Source organism: Capsicum annuum, chromosome 3 (genome assembly GCF_002878395.1).
Source record: "Capsicum annuum cultivar UCD-10X-F1 chromosome 3, UCD10Xv1.1, whole genome shotgun sequence".
Taxonomy (NCBI): Eukaryota; Viridiplantae; Streptophyta; class Magnoliopsida; order Solanales; family Solanaceae; genus Capsicum; species Capsicum annuum.
Genome location: NC_061113.1, coordinates 264,730,621 through 264,746,689, shown reverse-complemented (window position 1 = coordinate 264,746,689; position 16,069 = coordinate 264,730,621). Strand labels below are relative to the sequence as shown.

General features: G+C 30.9%; 1 protein-coding gene across 1 annotated transcript in view; it reads left to right on the top strand.

The window, feature by feature from the left end:
* The window catches only part of LOC107862190 (AP-3 complex subunit delta), a 5,046-nt gene extending 4,799 nt beyond the window's left edge, over positions 1-247 (top strand). The window contains exons 2-3 of the mRNA XM_047408796.1: positions 71-87; positions 144-247. Of these exons, the coding sequence (XP_047264752.1) occupies positions 71-87; positions 144-247 (121 nt within the window). The remainder of the gene's footprint in view (positions 1-70; positions 88-143) is intronic.
* Positions 248-16,069: the final 15,822 nt, after the last annotated feature.

The following is a 16,069-nucleotide window of genomic DNA, read 5'->3' as shown; positions in this document are numbered from 1 at the left end:
CTACAAAAGAAAATCAGGAATAACAGGTGATTGTGCTGCTAACGTTACAGCTACATCTGCCCTTTGTCAGGATTTATGCTTTCCATGGTGATGGCTAACCTTCTGTTTATCTCCCTCTTCATGTTCATCTCTATCTTTTGCAGTACTTCTATGTTTCTTCTCCTTACCACGAGAATGGCGTTTGCTTCTTCTCAAACTTGCATTTTCAAGTTCAGAATCTCATTACAAAACTCCGGGTCCAACTTAAGAGCATAATTAATCAAAACCTTACAAATATCCATCCATTATCTTCAGAAACCATAGCCAAAACAAGCTGCAAGACCTCGAGTTTAATATTTGCATCCGCATCACTCAACGATTTGATCACAAATCCTTGTTCTCCATGACTGCCCACAAATGTTTAGGCGCAACAATAGTAAGCGCTTGCAAACCAAGATACTTGAGATTCGGATCATCATCATTCAAAAACTCCTTAATTTTCTCAACAGCAAGCCTCACAGCAAACTCATACTCACTAAAACTACTAACAATAGTCCTCACGCACTCAAAAGACGACGACTTTGCACCCGTTCTCTTCAAATGATCACAAATCGGCTCCACCAACCTTTTCCCTAACCTCGGCTCCAACGGAGCCAGCTCCACAAAAATCTTCAAAAACTTAATCAACAGCCAATTATTCTAGAATCCACAAATATCTTACAAAACTCAGGCGCTAATGGAAGATACGACTTTGCCTCTTTTCTTGCAAGCTCACAAAAAACACCCACAACAGCAGATACGATACCCGGATCAGAATTCTCCAAATCTCTTAAAACAAACCCTAACGGCATCAGGATACAACCCTAACGGTTTATTTTATGTTGTCTAAACTTACATTTTTATTAGAAGCCGACTTTGATTGATTGGTTACGATGTTATTCGAAGCTTGAACACTATGTAGATAAGTAAAACAGTCCAGGCATAGTTACAACAAACAGCAAAATCATTATTTAAAAAAGGAACTTGTACAAGAGTAGAAACACTGGAATTGATGAAAACAAGACTTTGATTGATCGATATAAAAATAAAGATAGTCTGATACAGCAAAACTCCACTATATGCGAAATCCATCACAAAGAGACCTACTTTGATAGATCGGTTGCCATCTTCTAATTACTTCCTACCGGAAGGGCCTCCCCTATTATAGTTTCTCCTTCCTCCATTACTTCTTCTTCCTGTATATTTCTTGTTTCCCTTACCTGCCACCGTTGTTGTTGTTGTTGATGATGAGTTTCTAAACACACTCCAGAGGTCCCATGCTGTCGTAGCCACACTAGTCACTGTACTAAACACATCAAGCAACTTATCAAATCTCTCTTTATTATTATTATAATTATAATTTTCCTCCTCCGATGGACTGGTACTAGTGGTAGGATTCGCTTTTTGCTCCTGCAATAAAGCCTCGTACATGTAAAGCAAGGAACAAGCCCCTGAAAAATCGGGCAGAGGAAACTTGGATGAGATTGTATTTCGATAGGGGGAGTATTGACTTGGCAAACCGGCGAGAAGTTGAACAACCAAATCTTGATCTGATATTGGATTGCCGATTGCTGTTAGTGAATCGGCTGTGGATTTCAGATTTTTCACATACGATTCGATGCTCTCACCATCACCCTTTCTGATGCTGTGAAATTGCATTTTCAGTTGTTGACCTAAAATTGTTTCATCTCTTGAACCCAACTCCAATTTTGGCATAGACATACTTTTACTATCATCAGTATCTGATGGAAAACTCATGGTTGCTTCTTGTATTCTCAAATCTGGATAAATGCCCTAACACCTTATTTGGGCGGTTATTAAGGGGTCGTTTGGCCTTGAGAATTCCACTTCTTTTTCATTCAAAAAAACTAGTATTTATCCTCGGATGCGCGAAAAGTGTCGGGGAAAAACAGGGCAAGCGCTTCGCAATCTTACTTTGTATTTATGTCACAGATTATTTTCAAAGCTTAAATTCGTGATCTCCTAATCATATGAAAATAACTTTATCAGTTACTCTAAGGCACCTCTTCAGAAAGCAAAAATATCATAAAAATTACTATTTATATATTTGGCCATATTAAATTTTTTATTATTTTATCATCAATGAAATTTAAATAACTCAATCCAAGCATTTATAAGAAGGTCACTAAGGTAGTAAAATTATTTTTTCCATCTTTAATTTTCTTATACATTTTATGTTACATGAATTTAGAGCTTATTTAAATTAAGTTATTTTAAGTGTTTTTATCAAAATAGTTTTAAGCATTTTTATAGTATTTGTGTAAAATAAAAGTATTTTAAATACTTGTTTTAAACCTATAGAAAAAAATATGTCAAGAAAATCATAAGTTGTAAGCCTGATTTATAGCTTTTGACTTTTAAGTAGTTCGGCTATTAAAGTTTATTAATAAATCCTCATTTTCATTGGTTGAATAGAAAGATTCTTATCACTTATTAAATGATTATATCTTATTTTCTTATTTTTTAAGTTAATCATAGTAATCATTACTTAAAAATAATTCTTTTAAGACTAAAATTCTATTTTATCTTTATAGCATGCTAGATACTGAACTCATAACCCTCACCCAATTAGCAAATTTCACAAGTAATAAATAAGTTAACTATTTTTATTATTTCTTAGTAACAACTAACCATTGTTTGTAAAATTACAGTAATGAGAAAATGATTGTCAAGCTCAAAGATGTCAATTAACTCTTATTTTCTATTAGATTGTCATATGTTTATATTGGTCAAATGATGAAATTTTAATGAAAGCAAAATTACAATACAAAGAAAGAAAAGCGAAGCAACATGAATTTGAAATTATATTTACTGTTTGTTGATTATATTTTGGACATTCACAGAAATCATTTTTGAAGATTTGAATTAATACCTAAAACATTTTGCTTTACAACATGCTTCAATATATTTCATCTCTCATCAAAGTTTGTTGTTAGCTATTTATTTTCGTGGCTTGAGTTCCACACAAAGAAGAATAAATTTGCATCAATTAGAAGTTGAAAATTTCCTCCAAACCTCACAATAAAGTATCAGTTTCAATTCGAACAGGCCTCCTATATAAATTAGAAAATGGGGAAAGGATAGAAACGACACTTCAAATTAAACTATTTCCATAAAAATGGCCATGGAATTTAAGTTTCACTTTCTAGCCTTTTCAATTTACTGACTTGTTCTATACCGTTTCTACACACCTTCTATACAATTTTTATACATATCTAATACATATAAGTATTCTATACGAAAATTATACAGTTTTGATACACAATTTATACAATAACTGTACTTTTTTTTTTACATGTTTTATACAATAATTATATAATTTTCATACACTTTTTATATATTTTTTATATATATTTTATACATATACATATTTGATAGAATTATACAACTTCTATACATATATCTTATATAGATACATATTCTAGTTAACAATTATATCATTTTTATATAATTTAATTATTATTTCTAAACAATTAAAAAAAAAAGAATATTTGATCAATTAAAAAATTTTATAGCAAAAAAAAATTAAAATATTTTAAAAAGGACCGAATTACCCAAGTTGAATACTGTATCAGTATTGTAGATAACTTGTATCAGTATTGTATATAGACTGTATATGGACTACGTAGGCTAAAATGATCCAAATTAGGAAAATGCTATAAAACGAAAATAGTATGTTCGACTGGCCAATTTTTGAAAAGTTTTCAAACTTGGGCTATTTTTTTTAAAAAATGCTATAGAGTGTCATTTTCCCTTAAAAAAATCCTTAACGTCATTCCATTTCTAAGAAGTAAAATATAAATTATCACAAAAATGTCAAACTCATTTGAAAATTAGCTACAATTGAAAAAATTAATAAAAGTTAATTAAAATATAGTAAGACCAAAAAAAATTTTAATATACTCTTTAAAAAAAAACTGACTAAGTAGAGTGATTTATGAAAAATATCGTGTTAATTTCAATATATTATCAAAAACATAAATGCACATTTCAGTATATTATAAATAAAATAGAAAGAAAATGTCCAAGATAACATAAATGCACATTTCAATATATTATCAATTTTATGAGAAAGAGGCGATATCCTTTCAAAGGTGATTATCAATATATCGTTTGGTGTGAGGTATAAGTAATTCAAGGGATAAGTTGTACCGGGATAAAATAAAAGATCACTTAAATCCCATGTTTGATTGGAGGGATTAATCCATGGTGGGATAACTTATTCCACCATTTTTCCCATAGTGATGGGATAACTTATCCCATATACATGATGGGATAAGTTATTCCGGGATAACAATTTCCAGTGAAACATTTGGTAAACAGGTCATTATGCATACATGCCAGTTAATAGCTGAACAATATCGTGTTGGAATTTAATTTTCATATCTTTTAATTATCATGATAATTTGATATCTTAAAATCCTAATTAATTTACATTTTTAAGGACATATGTTAGCATGTTAGGTTTTGCTTAACATATATAGGTCCAATATATATAGGCTTTCTTGTAACTTTAAGGTAGAGGTGTCAAACGGGTCGGGATGGGCCAGGCCAATCCGAAACCGGCCCTTTCATTTTAACCGGGTTGCGGGCCGGTTAAGGGCCGGGTTTGACGTTAACTGGGCCGGACCGGACCAAACAGTAAAAAAAATTAAAACCCATCCTAACCCGGCCCACTTAACCCAACCCGGTCAAACCCATCAAAACCCGGTCAAATCCGGTTAAAAATCGGTCAATCCTGTTTAAAAAATAAATAAAAAATCCAATATACACTATATACACTCCAATATACAATATATATTTTTAAAAAAATATATAAACAATTACACATATATACGTACCATTCAATATATAATTATATATGACTATACGTACTACTTTAAATAAAACATATGCTATAATAGTATAATATATATATATACACTACAACATATATATATATATATACTAATTTATAAAACATATACACATGTAAATATATACTACTTTAGAAGATATATACACATATATATGCACCATTCAATATATATGTACTACTTTAAATAAAATATATACTACAATATACATATATATATATACAACAATATGTATATATATATAGTTAAATACTAATTTATAAAACATATATACTTGTATACTTTAAAGATATACGTCTATAGAAGATATACACACATATATGCGCACCATTCAATATATATGTACTACTTTAAAAAAAGAATATACTACAATATATATACTAATTTATAAAACATAAAGTAATGTATACGTTAAATATACACGTCTATAGAAGATCTATTCACATATATACACTCTATTCTATGTATATGTAATACTTTAAATCAAATATACTATAATATACATACATTACAATATATATTTGTATAGTTATATACTAATTTATGAAACATATACACATGCATACGTTAAATATACATGTCTATAGAAGATCTATTCACATATATACACTCTATTCTATGTATAATTGTATATGTAATACTTTAAATGAGATATACTACAATATATAGTTATATACTAATTTATAAAATATATACACATGTATACGTTAAATATACACGTCTATAGAAGATCCATTCACATATATACACTCTATTCTATGTATGTGTAATACTTTAAATGAAATATACTATAATGTATATACATTACAATATATATTTGTATAGTTATATACTAATTTATAAAACATATACACATGTATACATTAAATATACACCTCTATAGAAGACCTATTCACATATATACACTCTATTCTATGTATATGCACCATTCAATGTATATATACTACTACTTATAAAATATACTACATTATATATACATTACAATATATATAGATATACTTATATACTAATTTATAAAACATATACACATATATACGTTAAATATATACTTCTATAGAAGATATATCCACAAATATACAAAACATATGCTACTTAATATAATAAATTAATAATATTTAGTAGTAAATTAATAATATATTAGAAGTAAGTTTTTAATTTAAAGTAGAAAACTAGAAATTCAATTTAAAATTTTAAATCGTTAAATAAAAGAAATAAAAAACAAGGACTAAGGAGTGAATGAATTTGGAGAATTTTATTGATTGCAAAATGATCCAAAATTTATAATTTACATGAATGAAAAATCTATAAATTATGCATCATTTTTTCCAACTCATTCATGTTAATATTAATGGGAACTTTCATAGGATAGTCGAAGTCAACGGGGGCAAAACCATGCATTGGACTTGATTCTGCTGAGTTCTCCCGTGAAGTCATAATTTCTTCAAGTTTCAGCTCGTCGCTCGGCTCCGATTTCATTCCTTGGTTTCTTCTTTCCGCTCTAATCCAATCTCTGAGGCAAACTAGAACATTCATTGCATTGCTTCCCAATGAGTGTCGGTTGTCTCCAAGCTGCTGTCGTCCCTGACTAAAGGCGCTCTCTGATGCAACGGTTGACATTGGAACATTCAAGATATCTCTAGCTAACCTTGAAAGCACAGGATATTGTGTTTCATTACTCCTCCACCAATCCAACGTGTTGATCCGTCGTCTGCGATCCTCTGGTGCCGTCCGAAGATAATATTTCAGCTCTTCTCGATAAGTTGATGTGTAAGTTCTCTCATCAACACCGTTCCAACAATTTAAGTCATAAAACAAATCAGAAAAACCACTATGTGCCGGCCTTTTAGAAGATGATGGCTGCTCAGGAGGATGAGGAGCGACAGTTGGAGTGATATTTGTAGGTACGACTAAATCAAATAAATCAGCATAGTGATTATATAATTTTTCTATGTAATCCTTTGCATCAGCCGTGGCCATCCACAAATCAGGTTGTACTTGTTCAGAATCATGGTTAGTATTTATTTCTAAGTTAGTATAAATAAGAGTATTAAAGTGACACGTATGATTATATTTCATGCACGGATTTAGCATAGCACCAACCAAGTAAATAAGGGGAATCAGGAAAAAATATTTTTTAAATTTCGTAAACATGGTGCCAACAACTTCTTTATAACCTTTTTTATTTTTATATTCTTTGAGCAAACCAGAAATATCAGCTATATATGCCAAAATATTACAAACATTAGGATAATAAGCACCGGAAAATTCAACCGTAGCTACATAAAATTTTTCTAAAAACTTAACAAGATCATTAATTACAACCCAATCAGAATTATGTAGCATGCAATCAGCAGAATCAGCAATGAACCGCAATGTTGGTTAAAAGCTAGTGCAATAGGAATTCTATATTTATAACAAGTTTTTAAAAATTCATACGTAGAATTCCATCTAGTATCAATTTCCTCAGGCATCAAAATCGGTGTAAGTCCATTTTCTTGACATTTAACTTTAAATTCTCTAATTCTCGATCTACGATTATTTTCTTGAATAAAACCAACGGCAAGACGAATTTTTTCAATATAAAGCTCAAAAAACTCAAGACCATCTTTTACAATTAAATTATATATATGACATGCACATTTAATATGAAAAATTCCAGGTAAGGGCGGAGATAGCGTATATTTTATTTTTGTTATAGCAATCTTGTTGTTAGAAGCATTATCAAAAGCAATACATAAAATTTTATTTTCGATACCATAATATCCGATAATTTTAACAATAGAATCAATAATAAATTGTCCAGTATGTTTACGATCTTCATCATATAAAAAAGCAAGAATACGTTTTTGCATCACGAAATTACTATCCATCCAATGACAAGTAACGGTTAAATAATCATATTTATTTACAGCACGACCAAGATCAGAAGTTAGGGACAATCTACATTGAATATTTTTTAACAATGTTGATAAATAAAAATAATATTGTAAATGAAGTCTAAAAATATCAGACCGACAAGTAGTTCTAAGAATACCATTAAACATAGGATTATAAATTACTTGTATATAACGAATAAAGGCATCAGAAGAAGGAAAACTAAAAGGCAAACAACCCACAGCTACCATTTTAGCTATTTCTTCCCTGTCCCTCAATTTATTATACTTCTTCGCTACGTGACCGGTTGCTGGGTCCATTCTAGTTTGCGTTGACCCACCAACATCCCCACCATCTTTTGCAATATTTAACTCTCTTTTGTGATCTTCAGCTATATGTCTCATTAACGTATCCGTACCCCCTTACTTGCCTCCACTTCTATGCTTATATATTTGTTGACAAATATTGCATTGCACCTCAATATCTGATATACGTTCAAAAAATTACCATGCAATACTAGTTATTTTACGAGGTTTTGGGGCACTGGGAGAATGGGAAGGGAGATTAACTGATTCAGATCTAACGTTAGCATCTCCTACTGCGGGTGTCTCAGCAATATTTTCATTATCTTCGTCTAAATTGACCGCATCTACTTCATTTTCTTCTTCTATACCGTAATTTTCCTGAGCTTCTACATAATCCATATCGTGTGCACCTACACTTATTTCTTCCTCAAAAGGTGTACCAAGCGGTACCGGAAGCGAAGACACACGGGTATATCTACTACTTGAACTACCTCTACCGCTAGTAATTCGCTTTTTACTACCACTACCGCTTCCGGGACAAAAAATTTTAACACCTTTAGTAGCGAGGTTTCTTAATTTATCCATAATATAAATTAAATTAAACTAAAAATATTCAAAATACACAAATATAATAAAATTAACTATTAAACAATTAATAAAATAAATAAAAATTAAACGTAAGAGATGGAATGACAATACCAAATTTTGAAAGTATCTGAAGATTGCGACTTTAGAAACTTCCGCTCGTACTTTGTAAACGAAAAATTAAAAAATTAAAGTGAACACTTTAAGAAATTAAATATATTGAATATTTGAGAATTGAGAATTGAGATTTGAGAGAGAATGAGATTTGAGAGAGTGAAAAATCGTGTGAAAAATGATTTGAAGTTGTAGGGTATTTATAGATTTTTTTTTGGGATTAAAAAATATTTTTTAAATTTTTTTTTTTTTTTAATAAATGGGCCCAAACTAGCCATTTGGACCCAAAAAGGCTATATAGCCGTTGGCCCAAAATCCAAAATATCTTTTTATTTTTTTTTTTAAATTTTTTCGGGCCGAGCCGGTTAACCGACGGGCTTGGACTGGGCTTGGTTCGGGCCGGGTTAACCGGGCCCATTTTAACAAAATAACTGTCCGGACCCGGAACCCTAAAGCCCTAGGACTTACCGGGCTAGGTTAGATAGTCGGGCCGGGTCGGGCCGGCCCATTTAAGGAGGCACGATGCACCCCAAAGCAATTCATGTTGTTCAATTTAATCACTCTTCTTAATTCCTACAAAGAACCTGTTGAATGTAAAAATCATTCTAAGATTATAATTAAGACTTCAAACTAACATTGTATCCATTGCAATTACAATTATACTATAGGATCACAAAAGGTCCTATGCCATAGTTGTAGGATTTCATGTATTTAATATACGTAAACTGAAAAATATGAAATTAGCATGAAAGAAAAAACATTATTATCTCCTTTTATTAGGAACATATATATATAAGATTTGTCACTAAAAAAATAATATAACACTATCATTAAGTACTTCTATGAATTTCATAGTAATACAAATACATGTCCTATCAAGACAAAATTTTGAACTTGAAAGCGTAGTCTAGTGGGCAAAGATTTACCTAAGCGGAAAGGTTAATTCATTCCGATAGACGTAAGCATAATTCGAAGTGCTCTTCTAGTGTATTTTTGAAAAATTCACACAAACATATTGGGATTGAAATTATTTAAAAAAGTAAAAACATGAGTTTCTTTTGAAGAAGAATGCAAAATTTATAAAAAATGACGTAAAATAAGAAGATATTTTAAGCCACAATAATTTTAGTAAACATTATCAAGTGTGTATGCAAACACTTAGGAATATATCAATTTTTATGTTTTCTTCGTAGATCTTAAAGAAATAGAATTGAAATTTGAAAATGAATAGTCACATTATGGAATAGAGAACATAATTCAGTTCACATTTGATTATAAAACATATAATTTGGGAAACATCTTGCTGCAGAAAAGTTATGTTATCTATATAAACACAAAGTAAATCAAATTAAGTGTTATTTACAAAAAATAAATTAACCTTACCAAAATATGCTTGCTTTCGGTGTAGAAGAGAGTTTCCTCAGAAAATGGTTGAACGACATTGCCGAAGACGTTGATGGATTTTTGAAACAAACTCCCATAAAAGGTGAGAAAAGAAGAGAGTAGAAGTTGTAACTACTTTGAATTTAAAAGGCTAGTTACAAATTATTTTTAAGTTGAAAATTTATTATTAACTATCTATAATATTTACAAATATTCAACTCCAATTTTATCATTAGTATTTATTTACAAATAAAAATTATTTTAAGTTTTAAAAGTTAATGTTAAATATATATATATATATATATATCTACTGTTTTATCAATGAATGAAATAATATATTTTATACAAATGGTAAAGCCTTATTACTATATTATAACTAAAATATTGAATTTGCTTTCACTATTCAATATATTTAATTTGGTTTTGACTTTAAAATCTGCATTTCTTTCAAATTAAAAAAGTGTGTGTCAACTGTCAAGGACGTGGGGGGAAATGAGATAATGGGGTTATTACGTGAAGTATGGTGTAAGATTTCCATTCTGTCCTTTTTAATTAATTTTAATTAATTCATTCATTTTCATTTTTATATAATATATAAATATTAAATGTTGCTCATAATTCTATTTAAGCCAAATAACACACGGCCCCTTTCTTTTACCTTTTCTCAACGCAGTTGAAAGTGAAAAATTATAGGATTAAAAAAATTTAAGATATAAATTAAATATGTTAAGATATAAATTAAATTCAAATATTTTAATTTAATAAAAAATTATTTTTAGGTTTAATAGTAGATATTAAAATCTGTTAACTTGTAGTAATTTAAAATGTTCTTTATAAATCTATTAAATAATATATGCACGTTTTTTATTATGTTGTAACTTCCCAATTTTTTTTATTTGAAATAGAAAATATTTATTGTTATTAATTTTACATTAAAAAAATAATAACTAACTTTACCTAACCTAACTAATTTGTCCTAAAAAGTACCACATGACATTATCCTATTTAGCCGCTTGTCATCTATCTATGCAAGACTTTCTTGCTATTTAGAATATATAAATTTCTTTTTTTTCTTATGCCTCATTTATTTGCACTTAATGAAGGTTTGAATCTGAATGTCAGACTTCAAACCATTAAGTGTATTTGTTTTTTATTAAGATTTTAGCTCTTAATAGGTCTGAATAAGTTAATCATTCAAATTTAGAATCAAATCTTAATAGGTTTGAAAAGATATTCTGATGTTGGATAATATTCACCACTCTATTCATAATCAGCAGTGATCACCACCAACCACCTCTGTCACAACCATCATTGTCAACCACCACCACCACCACCAACCACCTCCACCATCACAACCACCATCGATAACAAATATCGTTACCAACCATTATTGTCAACCGCTACCACACCTACTACCTCTATTATTCTAATTATATTCACCGCCACCACCGTCGTCAACAGCACCACCATCATCAACCACTAACGGTCAATCCCTACTACCGACCAACTCATATATCACAACTAACCCCACCACTAACTACCACTAATACATAACAACCTCCACATATTCTTCAGTCGCCGCCACCATTGTCACTAGTAACACTACCTCTACCACCACTAACATCGCTATAATTTATCTCTACTAACAACCATCTCCATCATCATAACAAACAACATCTCCAACTAGCACCAATACATCGTCAACCATCACGCATTCATGTTTCAACCAACACAATCAACACCTTAAACTACAAACATCAAGCAACATCACATCACAACCACCACCACCACCATCATAATAGTCACAGCAATATCAACTATCACAACTATCACCACAAACATTATTAATCACTAACATCAATCATTGTCACCGCAACCACCATTATAAACCATCTCCGCTATCACTAACAAACATAAATGTTTTTTCTCAATCAAACAATAATTTTATTGTATTAAATTACATTCTTTTCTAATATATAATTAATTTTTTATTTGAATTGTACATTTTATTTTATTATATATACAAATAAAAAAAAATTACACATTCAGATGTTGAAAAACAAGCAGTCTTAATCATTCAATTTTCAGATCGAGAGACAACATCTTAATCATTCACACGTGCATTCAGATTCAGACGTCTGAATCTTAAAAAAAATAAATGCAGCCTTATTAGACTAGTTGTGTAAGGTTCGTGCTAAGTTCGGATCTAACCTCATGATATAAGTATATAAAAGTTAATTTTAGAAAAAATACAAATTTCATCACATTTCTGTTACATAATTAATTTAATTTATTGATACATTGATTATATCCTGCTTGGTAAGTTAATATGATTATCAAAGTTTTTTTCGTTTTATAATTGAATAACTTTTAAAGGACTTTATTTATGAAGAAGGAAGAAGGAGAATTAACAAATATGAATAGACGTAGAATTCAATTTAAATCAAATAAATAGTGTGTTCAGCATGTTTTAATTGTTTTATATATATAGTTAACTGGTTAGATTTTTGAAAAAAAAAATTTCTCTAGAGATATCTAAATGACTTCGTGTAAGTTACATATTTTTCGAACCCTTCATTCTTCAATACTCCTTGTCTTCACCGGTAGCTTCCATCCCCGTCACTCCATACCCTACCTCTCATAGTACTTATCTAAGTTATATATAAATAATTTTTAAATAATATTTTACTTACATTCCAAATATAAGAAAAAAAGTAAGAAACACATTAATTTTTTGAGAAAAAGAATTAAAATAATTTTTTTCGTTAAAATAAAAGTTCGTACCACACCCAAAAAGAGAATAGATATTGTTATTAAGAAACAATAAATGTTTTGAATGAAAATGAGATTGTAACTTCAAAGTTGCACAAATTTCATTAAAATATAAGAAAGTAAATAATGTACTCTATCAATTTCATTTTGATTTACATTTGTTTATTTGATACTCCTATTAAAAAGCTATTTAATGGGAGCTTGTTTACTCGATAATTATATTTTGAAAGTATATAATTGAAAATTATTGGGCCAGTGAGAACGACCAGACCCTCAAAATCCTCACTTACATTAAGTAATTATATAGTTACTTAATGATAACAATAATATTGGTTCACCAAAAAAAAATATTGAAAAATAATAATAAATATCTCCTGATTTGGTAAAATAATAAGTAAAAAGAGAATTTTAATTTTAGTACAAGGATCAAGCAAAATAAAAGGGAGAGAAAAGAGCACTCTTTCAATTTCTTTTTACTTGTTTTTTTAACTTGACAAATAACTTAAAAATCAAATATATAAAAAGTAAAACATACAAAATTATCTTTATTAATTATGTTTTAAAAATTTAAATTTGAATATTAATACTTTATGTAATTACTTAATAACAATAAGAATATAGGAGAGAGAGAGAAAGACTCCCCTCTCACTAAAATACCCACCTCTGGCACCGACTTTCAGTCATGGATCCAAACTTAACGCCACCTCTGTTACCAAACCCCCCAATGCCAACTACCTCCCACGAAGTGCTAATGGCGGAGTCCCTACCCCTCCCACTCTCGTATAAAGATGTAGCCATGGGGAAAATCATACCCCCGGAGTTGAACCCATAAATTGGGACACCAATCAAAGATGGAAACCTCGGAACCACCGATCAAGATATCCTACTGACGGAGGAAGACAAATGGAGGTTGTATGCCCCTTGGATCCACTCCATCATAGTTAAACCAGCCAATTCCAAATTCAACCACTAATATCTAAAGAGGAAGTTGGAAGACCTTTGGAAAATTGAGGAACCCTATCCCTAATAGATCTAGGGATGGGTTTCTACACAATAAAACTCTTCAAGGCAGCAAGCCAATCGACAATTCTTCATGGCGGTCCATGGTTCATCGCAGGTTCATTTGTATCTGTTCGAAGGTGGGAACCCAACTTCGTACTTGCCAACTCCAAAGTGGACTCCACCGCCAAATGGGTCAGGATACCCCAACTACCAACTGAGCTATATGATGCCCATATTCTACAACGAATAGGCAATAGAATCGTACAACTTTTAAAGGTTGATGCATGCACCTCGGCGGCGCTTAGGGGTAGGTACGCAAGGATCTACGTCCAAATACCCCTCGATACCCCGATAGTAGCATCAGTATCCATCAATCATCACACCCAACCCCTTCTCTACGAAGGAGAGGGATTTCTGTGCAAAAATTACGGAAGATTAGGAGACACAACGTCTATATGCTTATACCCACTCAGAGCTTCGCAGTACGATCAAAACAGAGTTGGAGTGGCAACACAGTCCACCAGCGAGTCGGAGCAGACCAAACCGGCAGTAGACAACTCCCATAAGTGGCAGACGATCCACTTTTCTAAAAAGAAGAAGGCAACGCAGAAGACACACTAACCAAACGTCAAAGAAGCACCCATCGTCAAGGTTAAAACCTTCGATACAGTGTTAGGTAAGTTTCTCAACCCTAGTTCTCCGGTAGCGGCGCCGCTGAAGTTTCACCCCCTCTCTCTGAGACTTCTCAACATGGATCGGCCCAAGGTTAGACTTCAAAGCCCAATGCTACCTTTAAGCCCTCTTTGAAAAAGGCTGATACTAAATTGAGTAATGGGCTGTCAAAAGTAGGGGTGGACATTCGGTTTATTTGGTTTGATATTTAAATATCGGTTCGGTTTTTTAATTTTCGGCTTGACAAAAATGAAAACCGTAACCAAACCTAAATAAATTCGGTTCGGTTCGGTTTCTACAAATTCGGTTCGGTTATTTCAAATTTTTATTTTGATTTTGAAGCTCTCTTTCTTATGACTCATGACTGGATATTTAAAATTGAAGATTTTTAAAAAGAAAAAAAAATTCAATCCTAATTTTTATTTCAAAATATAAATAACATGAACGAAATTAAATGGTATAACTATAAGTTTAACATAATACATAAAAGAACTACCAAAGTCCACAAACAACAATGAAGTCATAAAAACAATCCATAAAAGAACTACCAGTACCACACAATGTTTCTTCATAAACAGTCTAAAGTCGCCAAAACATAAAAGTAAAACAGTCTATAAACCAGTTCATAAATCTGCAAAACAGCCACTATTAATCTACCACCAGCTTCCTGAATAAACACGGTAACAAACTAAAAAGGTAGTAGCGTAGCAGCACTTCCCTCCATAACTACATTAAAAGAACAACAATTAACAACCCACCCGTAGTTGGTCCCTTTCTAAGTAACACATGAGGAAACTACCTGAATTCAGAAATTATAGTAGGCAATAAATACTAAATAGTATTACTTCACTAACCCACTGCTTAAGATAAACTATCATTAAAGGAAAGAGCAACCATAAAGAGGGGACATATAACATTGCGACAATTAAGATCTATTCTTAAAAATTTCCAGGAAGCTGCACATCTGCACTAAGCTAAAATGGATAATTCAAGAGATTCTCTAATAGATTAGCCAACAGATATTGTTTTTCAATTATTATCTTACAAGAGAACCAATTAAGCATCTTACTCTTTCAAATATAGCCCTTTTCAACATAACTACATTTGCTTATTGATAACTACACATAATCTTACCTAAAATTTTGAATTCAATCCTCATTTGCTTAGTGATAACTACACATCAACAATGCTTGACTCAGCTCCACTACAAGTCATTTCTGAAAAAATATACGACATTTGTTAGTTGATATGCAATATAAATAACAAATTATTTTCAATATAATGAATACAAAATCATAAAATTCTTACCAATTTCAAGTTGCTCAAGATACTCTAAATCTTCCTCGGCATTAATTGGAATAGGTTCAAGTCTAAGCCAATATTGAAGACAAATAAGAGATTGCACTAGTTTAGGATTCAATGAACTCCTAAAGGAATCAATAACACGACCTCCCGTGCTAAATGCAC